The sequence below is a fragment of the Vulpes vulpes genome, chromosome 11 (genome assembly GCF_048418805.1).
Source record: "Vulpes vulpes isolate BD-2025 chromosome 11, VulVul3, whole genome shotgun sequence".
Taxonomy (NCBI): domain Eukaryota; kingdom Metazoa; phylum Chordata; class Mammalia; order Carnivora; family Canidae; genus Vulpes; species Vulpes vulpes.
Genome location: NC_132790.1, coordinates 21,119,435 through 21,130,921, shown reverse-complemented (window position 1 = coordinate 21,130,921; position 11,487 = coordinate 21,119,435). Strand labels below are relative to the sequence as shown.

General features: G+C 38.6%; 1 protein-coding gene across 1 annotated transcript; it reads left to right on the top strand.

The window, feature by feature from the left end:
* Nucleotides 1-978, top strand: LOC112911796 (olfactory receptor 52K1-like). The gene has a single exon (XM_025988470.2). It carries the CDS (start codon nt 1-3, stop codon nt 976-978), a length of 978 nt encoding a protein of 325 aa, XP_025844255.2.
* Nucleotides 979-11,487: the final 10,509 nt, after the last annotated feature.

Below are 11,487 nucleotides of genomic sequence, written 5' to 3'. Positions count from 1 at the left end.
ATGACTGTGTGCAATGCCTCCCTGGGGCATCCTCCTTTCTTCATTCTCCAAGGCATTCCCGGGATGGAGGACAAACACAGATTGATCTCTATCCCCTTCTGTTCCATGTACTTCATCACCATCCTTGGGAACTGCACCATCATCTTCATCATCTGCACGGAGCGCTCCCTGCACAAGCCCATGTTCCTGCTCCTCTGCATGTTGGCCCTCACAGACCTGGGCATGTCCACTACCACCATTCCCAAAGTGCTATGCATCTTCTGGTTTAGACACAGTGAGATCAGCTATGTGGGCTGTCTGGTCCAACTGTTTTTTATCCATACCTTGTCTATCTCACAGTCTGCCATCCTGTCAGCCATGGCCTTTGACCGCTATGTAGCCATCTGTGAGCCCCTGCGCTATGCCACCATCCTTTCCAATAGTCGCATTGGGCTCATTGGCTTAGTGGGTTTAGTAAGAGCCATACTTTTCATTCTGCCGATCCCTGTCCTCCTCCAGAAGATGCCTTTTCATGCGAATCATGTCATCCCCACCACCTACTGTGAACACATGGCTGTGGTGAAGATGGTGTGTGTGGACACCACAGTCAACCGGATATATGGTCTGGTGGTGGCCTTGTTGGTTGCCGGGCTAGACATCTCAGCTATCGCCTCTTCTTATGTGCTTATCATCCAGGCTGTCCTGAGACTGTCTTCTAAGGAGGCCCACCACAAAGCCGTCAACACCTGCACTGCACACATTGTTGTCATGCTTCTCTATTATACTCCCTCACTGTTCTCTTTTCTCACTCACCGCTTTGGCAGGGGAATTCCACCCCATGTGCACACCATTCTTGGAAACCTCTACTTCCTTATACCTCCGATGCTCAATCCTATTATTTATGCAGTGAAAACCAAGGAGTTTCGGGAAAAACTGACCAAATATGGGTACTGGATGAAGGAGCACATAATCAGCAACCATGGTCAGAATCCTTTCTAATTATATAGCACTGGTGGGTATGAGGAAATCATGTCAAGTAGAGACAGTTCCTGGAGTATTGGTTAGTGGCAGAAATTTGTCATACCGTCAGATTGACTACCTGAATCCTCAGACTTGGAGGCTAAATCACAGGGGACCTCGTAGCTGTCAGTAACTCCAAAGGAAGGCTGTCATTCCTTCTGAAATGAAAGTAATAATATAGCCTCTGCATTGTTGGCATGGTGGTTGGGCAAATCACATGTGATCATGTGTGTAGAAGGACTTGAATACAATACTTGCTGAACACATGTGAAATAAGATGGAATGTTACCCCTTGCAGGTAACATAAAACAATGTCTTGCCTGCTAACTTGCCAAGTAGAGTCAAAGTGTGATGGGAGTGAGTGTGAATTTGTATTTGAGTGTGTAAGGGGAAGTGGGAGGTTTAGTTTGGGGACAGCAGGAAGGAACAAGGAAAGGACAAGATGGTATTTATAGTTACCCCATTGTTTCCTCTGCTGGCTGACGTTTACTTAGGATAGAAGACTTTGTTGTATCCAAGAAGAACCAAAGAATATGCACAGGAGCATAATCTGTAACACTCAGAGACAGTTCAGAGGAAAAGGGAAAAGGAAAAGCTCCTGAGCTTAAAGGTTTCTAAGCATTTGACTTAATTTTGTACCAGAAAAAAACCTCCCAGAGTCCTCTCTCCTTCTCCTCTCACTTGATTCACTGTTTGGTAAGATTCTCTTAACAAAGAGAATTTCTGAGAATATCCCATTAATGGTTTTAGTTCTAAAAGTCTGTTTTATCCTGGAACTCTATGATTACAGACCTCTGCAAAGCAATTTCTGTGGGTGCCCACGAAAATGTCCTGAACAGATGTCAGGGCACCTGTGGAGCTGAGATCCTATGCCCAAATGTTGAAATTTATTCCATTCACAGGACTTTGTTTCCAGCTCTAGAGAATTGATGTGGATGTTGTGGCAAGTACTAGAAGTTGTGTGATGTTTGAAAGCAGAAAAATCCTAGTGTTTCCATCATATTGTAGAACTAACATGTGAGGCAGAATGCAGTGAAGAAGATGCCTCTCCTTAATGCCACATGGACACCATTTAGAGGAGACTCCTACAGTCCGTCCACTGGAGGGAAATATGTGAAATTTCTTCAGAGTGTTGTGCCCACTGTAAGAAATAGCAAGAAACGTTGGCAGAACCCTAAACAGTTGAATACCAAGGAGGGAGAGAGCTAGGACAATTCAGAACTTGAACTAAGAGGACAATGTTCACGAGAAACAATGAGGATTCACTAGGCAGTGACCTTTCTATGAATGGAAGAAACAGGAGCAGTGTGGATGAGGAATAGGTTTTTGCATGTCAGTAAGGAGTCCTCAGGTCATACATTGAATCCTCCCTCAATATAAACAACATTCAAACCAAAACAAAAAAAAAATTAAAAAAAAAAAAGGGGATCCCTGGGTGGCGCAGCGGTTTGGCGCCTGCCTTTGGCCCAGGGCGCGATCCTGGAGACCCGGGATCGAATCCCACGTCGGGCTCCCGGTGCATGGAGCCTGCTTCTCCCTCTGCCTGTGTCTCTGCCTCTCTCTCTCTCTCTCTCTGTGACTATCATAAATAAATAATAATAAAAAAAATTTAAAAAAACAAAAAAAAAAAAACAAAAAAAACCCAAACCAAAACAAAATCCTGAGCAGAGTGCTTTATGATTAATAATTTAATTGTCAAATATTTAACAGAGTGTGAACAAGCTGGGGTCACTCATTGGGGTGAGGAGCTGTGGCAGCAGAAGGCTGTTTTTGCTCAGAACTGAGAGTGATTTTCTTTTCATCTGGTTTGAAGGGATTTGGGGCAGAAGGGAGTCTACCTGCTGTAAATATTTTGTTCCTTTCTTTTGTGAACTAGTCTATAAACATGAGAAGCCAGTTTTTGTTTTCCTGGAACTATGAACTAAAAACTTACCAATGCCTGAACACAATACACTAGGAAGAATGTATGGGAATGCTGGCAGTAGCAGCTGACACTGGGAAAATGCAGGGAGCTAGTAAATCAGAGAAGCCCCAGGAGGATGCCTGACAGTCTACCACTCTCCCTGTTTTTTTTCCTTCTTCATAAGTGTTACTAATCTGTGATTGGTTCTTCTTACTGCAGAATGAGCTTCTCTCTGGTTGCCTTTCTGTAAATGTGACCGAGGACAAACATGTGAACTGACTAGTTGTCTGTCACCTTTATAGAATGTTACCTAGGGTGAAAAACTAGAAGGATATTCATATGTTTGATATTTTAGTCACATATAAATCACTTTCTGCTTTCTGTCAGGTATTCTAATATGAATAAAGGCCAGTTACTTCAGTTTCCTTTTCTCCATTATATTTGAAGAAGCTGAGTCTTGATGTGTCTTAACAACCTAGAAAAAAATATAAATATTTCTATGAATGAGTATATAATGTTTTATTAAAATAAATCACTCCTAATAACCTGTGAATGAGGCAACACCTGTCACTGGAGCCTGAGTTCCTGGCACAGAAGAACTAGAAATTTCACCACTGGGGAGTGTAAGCTGGGTGCCCCAGAAAGCAGGGCCTAAGACATAGCTTGCATATGGGCAGTTTTTTAGAAAAGCGACACAAAGGGTGGGTGTGCAAATAGAGGGGAGTGAAACTGGAAAAAAGAAAAGCCAATACAGGGATTTTTTTTTTTTTATCGAGTTGCACAGGACTAGGGGAGACTGGTGTCCAACTCTGTCAAAAACAGCTGAAGCACTTTAGGAAATGCACTTCAGAATTGTTCTCTTCAAGAGATGAGAGGATTTTACCCAAATGCCTCTGTGGGACTTATGGCTCTTGTGAGAGGATTTTACCCAAATGCCTCTGTGGGACTTATGGCTCTCATGTCCTCAACCTTTGTAATTCATGGTTGTATACATGACAGGATTGCTGGTGGCTGGTGTCCCATCCCATGGAGTTAGGGAGGCCCCATGGCTAGGATCTCCAGGTACTAGGTATCACCTTATGTCTACTATCTAATCACACCTGCCTGGAGGTGGTCACAACACCAGTGGCTGAATAGCAAGTGTGACCAAGGGCATTAGGCAGTGGCACGTGGTTTACCTGCTGAAACAGCCCACAAGACTGAGGCCTCACCTGAGGCCTGTGCACTTGCTTTGAGATTAATAGGAGCTCCCTCCTTGAACTCATCCAACAGAATTGTTATTTTAACTTTAAGCTGTTACCACAAAATTATCTACCTTTATTATGATTAATTCAATTTCGACAGTTATAATCAACTGAGGTAACCTTAGCTGGTGTTCTCTAAAAATATTCCTTAAAGATATTTTAAAGAGCTCCAGAAAGAGCCTATTTCATACATGTGCATGATTCTCCTCAATCCTTATTTTTCTCTCCATTTTGTTTTTCACACAGAATTAAATAAGAATGGTATTTATCTTTGCTATTCCAGTTTCCATAGTTGTTGTTTAAATAAAACATGCATTCAGAAAGGCAATTGGGTGTAGTAGGGTACACATGCAATGCAAAATCGTCTTTCGGCTTCTAAGTAATGACAGTCTCTGAAGTAAACTCTTTAAACTCGATATGTCTACTCATAATTACCTTATACATTAAAATACAAATACATAAATACAAGAATCTGGATATAGTTTCCTTTCCCACTATTATGACTCTCCCATCCATACTCCTAGAGGCTTCTTTAGCTTTGATATTTTACTTGCGAGAGGTTTTTTGTTTTGTTTTGTTTTGTTATTTTGTGTGTGTGTGTGTGTGTTGTTGTTTTGTTTTTGTTTTTGTTTTTGTTTTATTTCCTTTTTCTGTTGTTGCTAATCAAGAGTCAGCTTTCCTGCCCCTTGACACGAGCTAAGGGGGCATTTTAAAAATTACTATTATTCATTCAATACAATTGTTTCTACTTTGTTTCTTTGGTATATCACACTTTCCCATCCATGTGCAGTCTCTGTTCAATGCAAATGTAGCAAAACAGACTGAGGAGAAGTGAGAGATAGAGACAAATGAAGCTGCCAGTGGCCCTCCTTTGATCATCGTGTCCCTGCCTCACTGTCTTGTAATTCTGAGAGACTGCATTTCTTCTTTTGCTGCAGGGCTCCTTTTCCTGTAATGTTTTCTGCATTTTCCTTTGTTTGTGAACTTGAGCCATGTTGAGCTCATGCTCCACAAGTGAAAGCACCACTACCAGCCTCTCCTGAAAGTTTTCCATGTGTGTGCGGGAGTGCAGGCATTTGTGGGACTCGTGGTGATATTCTTTATTCTTTCTGAATGTCAAACATACCTTTGTGAGCTGTTTCAGTTTGCATTTTTAAATAGTTCCTTTCTGCTTGTGTGACACAAGATTCCATATTATGAGGCTGAATATGCTTTTTCCAAACATACTTACTATGAGTTTAAAATGGGTATTGGGGTATTGAGGTGAGTGTTTTGGCCTCCTCTTAAAGGACCACTGCTTTGAAGTTCTGTTATTAAAACTTCCAGCACGTGGCTGTTTTAATAGGCCAATACACCTGAGAAGATGCTAGCATCTTTACAACTTCTTGGATGTATTGAGTTCACATTAGCAAACCAAAGCTAGTAATCTACTCGGTGTCTCATTGCATTTTGCCTGATTATTTTTCAAATATGTTCTCTGATCTTGGAGTCCTATAAGCCAGTAACTGTATCAAACACGTGAATACTGAATTCTGTCTGTATATGTATATATTAATACATGTATATGAACATACATATATAAATCCAAGAGATTCATATTTTGAATATGTGCCACCAACCGAGGATCTCTTTTTACGGTGGTCAGTACTTCAGTTTTGACCGACACTGCTTTACAATTTTTATTTAAGATATAAAGTTCAATGAAAAAAAAATTTCTGTTATCATTTAGGGGATTATTAGGAAGTTCTCAGCATGTTTGTATTATAGTTCAATGGAAGAAAGTATAGATTTGATACTTTGTCAAATGCATACAGGACAAAGGACAGAAATTGAATATTTAAATATTAACTCAAATAGTATACAGAAGAATGAAAATATAGTCAAACAGATCATGCAAAAAACTACTGGCTGCTACAGAAGGAAATTCCATTACATTTTAGTAGATTTTACTATGAACTGTGGGGCTATTGTTACCAGTCAAATGCAGCAGAGCTGTCTCAGTGGTGGCCTGATTTCAGGGAAGTTCCACTTTTTAAAAATATTTTTAAGACTCTATTTATTTATTCATGAGACACACACACAGAGAGGCAGAGAAACAGTCAGAGGGAGAAGCTGGCTCCACGGAGCCCAATGTGGGACTTGATCCCGGGACTCCAGGACCACGCCCTGAGCCAAAGGCAGATGCTCAACCACTGAGCTACTCAGGTGTCCCAGGAAGTTCCACTTTGGATTATCAAGCTAACATGCCTACATTTTGATGAGAAAGTTTAAGCAATGGTTAACAGTTGAAAAATTAATAATTTCAATTTGCATCAAATCCTCTTACATCCCATTTTATTTGAATGTTCTGCATTTGCTTAAAAGCAATATTAAGGGCAAAATCAATTATTCTATATTTAGATATTCTAAAACTTACTATTTTTAGTAATGCATTAATAACATAATAACATTAGGACACTTTTGCCCATTCTAATATAGTTGTTTTTGTTTTCTGGATAACTCAGAATCCTAAAAAGTATGATTGGGTCTTTGATATCTGAATATATGCTGTTGTTGAGGATCACTATAAATCTGATGGTAGAATATTCTAGTTTTTAGTTAGTTTCTAAGTGAAGAAAATACAATCTTCTTAAAATATTTTATTTACTTATTCATGAGAGTCACAGAGAGAGGGAGAGGCAGAGACACAGGAAGAGGGAGAAGCAGGCTCCATGCAAGTAGCCCAACGTGGGACTCAATCACAGGATCCTGAGTTCACGACCTGAGCCAAAGGCAGACGCTCAACCACTAAGCCACCCAGGTGCCCTGAAAGTGCATCTTTTTTAAAAAAGAATATTTATTTGTTTGTTTGTTTGTTTGTTTGTTTGTTTCAGATAGACAGTGTGGGCATGAGTGGAGGGGTAAGGGCAGCGAGAGATGGAGAAGCAGACTTCCTGTTGAGCAGGACCCTGGGATCATGACTTGAACCTAAGGCAGACACTTAACTGGCTGAGCCACGCAGGCACCCTGAGAAAATGCATCTAAACATAAGTGTCTACATGATTGCTATAGAAAAAGATTTATAGTAAAAATTAAACTGTGGGCAAAATTGAATTAATGTTTATAATTTACATACATGAGAGTGCATTATAAACTTTTAAATGTGTTTATTTAATGTTACTTAGCAACTGTGTCCTATCAGCCGAAATAGAACTATTTGATTCTTTATGACTCCTGAGCATTCCTTCATATGAAATCAACATTTATTCCCACAGTCACCACTGATGGACAGATGTTTGTCTCCAGGCTTTGTTTTTTAAAAAGGTCTTATGAGCACCTTGTTATACTGACCATTTTCCCCCCTGCATATGACAAATATTATTCAAGTAAAAATGTATTAGAGGAAAGGGTATATGCATTTTTTCTTTCTTGTTGTAACTCTTTTTTTTGCCTGATCACCAAAATATACTACATTAAATATAAACATTAAAATATAAAGATATAAACATTCCAGTTAGCTAATGACTGGTAATAGTTCATGTGTACACTTGTTTCTTAGGGCTAAAAACAAACTAAGTCCACTGCACCAGTTTGCACCAATAGGGCAAGAGGGTTCCCCTTTCTCTGCATCCTAGCCATCATCTGTTGCTTCTTGTGTGGTTGAGTTTAGCTATTCTGACAGCTGTGAGGTGGTATCTCATTATAGTTTTGATTTGTATTTTCCTGATTATCAGTTAAGCATCTTTTCATGTGTCTGTTGGCCATATGAATGTCTTCTTTGGAAACTGGTGTAGTCACTGAAAAACATCATGAGGATTTCTCAAAATGTTAAAAATAGAACTACCCTATGATCCAGCCATTGCATTACTAGATATTTACTTAAAAAATAAAAACACTAATTCAAAGGGATACATGCCCCCTGGTGTTTATTGCAGCATTATCTACAATAGTCAAAGTATGGAAACAGCCCAAGTGTCCATCGAATAATGAGTGGATAAAGAAGATGTATTAGATAGATAGATGGATGGAGAGGTGATAGATAGGAAGAAAGAAAAAGAAAGAAAGAAAAGAAAGAAAGAAAGAAAGAAAGAAAGAGAAAGAAAGAAAGAAAGAAAGAAGAAAGAAAGAAAGAAAGAAAGAAAGAAAGAAAGAAAGAAAGAAAGAAAGAAAGAAAGAAAGAAAGAAAAGTTAGATAGAGGAATATTAATCAGCCATAAAAAATGAAATCTTGCTATTTGAAATAATGTGGATGGAGCTAGGGATTATAATGTTAAGCAAAATAAGTCAGAAAAAGACAAATATAATTTAACTCATATTTGGAATTTAAGAAACAAAACAAATTAGCAAAGGGGAAAAAATGGACAGAGAGCCAAACTAAGAAACTGACTCTCAACTATAGAGAGCAAACTGATGGTTGCCAGAAGGGAGGTGGGGAGTGGGGTGGGTGAAATAGATAATGAGAATTAAAGAGTGCACTTGTTGTGATGAGCACTATTAAATAAAATAGTGTTGTATGGAAATGTTGAGTCACTATACCATATACCCAAAACTATTATTACACTGTATGTTAACTAATTGGAATTTAAATAAAAACAACAAAAAAAAGTCGATCTCTTAAAACAATTTTCTCTCTCTCACACTTTTGGAGACTACAGGTCCAATGTCAAGCTGTCATTAGGGCTACATTCCCTCTGAAGACTGAAGAGGAGAGTCTTTCCTTGCCTCTTTCCTAGCTTCTGATGAGTGCTGGCAATTCCTGGTGTTCCTTGGCTTGAGGACACATCACAACCTCTACCTCTGTCATCATGTGGCTTTCTCCCTTCTATTTCTTCACCTTATCTTCCCTTTGTGTTTGTCTGTGTCCATATTTCCTTCTTCTTATGAAGGCCTCAGTCACTAGATTAGGTCCTACTCTAATCCGTATACCTTATCTTAATTTGATTACATCTGAAAAGAGCTTATTTCCAAATAAGGTTATATTCTGAAGTTCTGGGTAACAGGAATTTTGGGGGACACTATTGAATTAAGTAACACATGCATCTGTTGAAACCAATCCTTATGTAAATAAAATTCTACAAACATTATTACTAAAAATGGAATTTTTATATGTATTATTTTGCAATTTATTATTTAGCCTATAATGATGTCAACCCATGATATTACACAGAGATTTATCTCTTTTTTAAATCCTCATACTGTGGAATCCTTTGTTGGTAGGCAGTTGGATTGATTCCAATATTCCCTTTTATAAACAGTGTGGGTCTTAGAACAGGGCTTGGGAAACAATGACCCATGGGCTAAATTTGACTTGTTACCTGTTTTTGTAAATACAGTTTTATTATAACACAGTCAGATCTATTTGTTTACATATTATCTATGACTGCTTTTGCACCACAGTGGTAGTGTTGATTAGTTCTGACAGAGACCATTTTACTCACGAAGACAAAAATGATTATTATCTGAAATTTTACAGAAAGAGTGTTGACTCCTGCCTTAGGGGAAACCCTGGAGTCATAGATTGAGGATGTGAGTATGGAGAATTGTTACTCAGAATTTTTTTTCTTGTCCTCCAAATTCTATTCAGTTTCCTATAACAGTCATTTGAATGTGCCTCCCAGTTTTACAACAAAGCAGCCTAATCAAATGAAGGATGTAACTCTCACAATTTTAAATCTATTATTGTATTTGCAACAAAATTATGCCTCCCATTGGCTTATCTCTAGTAATGACAGAATGTGGCAGGGATGCTGAGCAAGACCATTCCTAGAGGATGTATGACAACTTGGTAGGGTCCTTGGTCAACTGACTTTGCCTCGCATGTCAATCTAAGATACTTCTACCCAGTCTTTTCTTCCTTCTTACCTTGAGGTTAGACTTATATCATGGACTGATTGCTCCCCAATCTACACTTATTCTCTTCCTTATTTTCTGTCACACAGATATTCCTTTTAATAAAATCCTTACATGTTAAATTCCATCTTGGAATCCACTTTGTAGAAGACCTAGACTAATACTACTTATACTGAGAGTAGTAAATGTGGTAAGACAGGAAATTGGGACCAGCTCACTTTCAACCTGGTAGGCAGAGGATGCTCTCCTTATTGGTAAGTGGGACAACGTGGTACCTGGAAAGAGGAAGTGGCTCAATTGCTAAAGATTTTATCAATGGTAGGAAATTTTGTATGAAGTGGAAGTATGCAGACATTTGAAAAATATGAAAGAAGTGCCTACAAACACAGGAGTTTACTGGTTACTGGTAACTTGTCTTGTTGTACTATAGAAGGGTGACAAACAGAGCCATTAACAATCATTTAGTAGCTTGTTAGAGAGAACCACAGAACCTGAATCAGTAGTATATAAAGAGACCTTCATCACTTATCATTGAAAGGCAGACATAATTGAATGGCGGGCTAGAGACCTAATTATGAGAATAGCTGGACTCCAGGGATGTTGGACCGTTCATCTAAAGCAGGTCTGTTATGTGTAGATCAGGGTCCTGGTAGAAAAACATGGAATTTTGAAAACTGGGACAGAGGTATTAAGATCTGGATGAAATATCATTTGAGGAACAGATAGCTTCCTGTTAACATATGCTTTTTTTTAAGGTAAAGTTCCTGGTCTCAGAAGTCTTTTGAATTAGTCATCTGGACACATGTTTTCCATTGCAATGTAACCTTCTGTGATATGTATTTCAATAGTCCCCCTGTTCTGAGTATATATGTCTTCTTCAAGCTCCTTCATTTTTGTTGTAAGCATCCACATCATTGCAATCATCCAATTGGTATTGTGCACATTTTGCATTGCCATTGCATTAAAAACAATTCCTGGTGAAAAGATCAATTTCCTAAAGAGTTACTACATGTTAAGATGATATCCAAAGATAATGAGTATGTAGGTTCCTTTCAGTATTAAGACATTTTTTAGAAACCAATACAGAATTTAAAAAATAGAAAATAGAAAACCAAAGCAATATAAACTTTCCATCAGACACGGAAAGACAGTCTTGGATAATTTACAGAAAAATCTTGTGTGTAGCTTATGAACATGAACACAAATGTAAAAGTCATCAGAAGACCTGTGCCATAAGAGGGCTCTTGTTAAATAGACATAGAAAGAATCATCTTGGGCTCTTCCTTTTTTAGTTCATAGCTTAATGAAAGCACAAACATATTGGTTCTTCATTCAAGCCAAAACAGAACAAGCCAAAACATAAGAAACCACCACACACAAAATACTCCTCCAGAATCTATTTGTTTCACAGCTCATTTAGAGATACAACTGGGTCTTGGACAATTGGACAAAGGCCCTGTCAGTTGTCCTCACTCTTTGTTTACTCATGTTTACATTGTCTACGCTCACAGC

Coding starts and splice junctions, on each gene's coding strand:
- LOC112911796 (XM_025988470.2), top strand. CDS start 1: ATGACTGTGTGCAATGCCTCCCTGGGGCATCCTCCTTTCTTCATTCTC.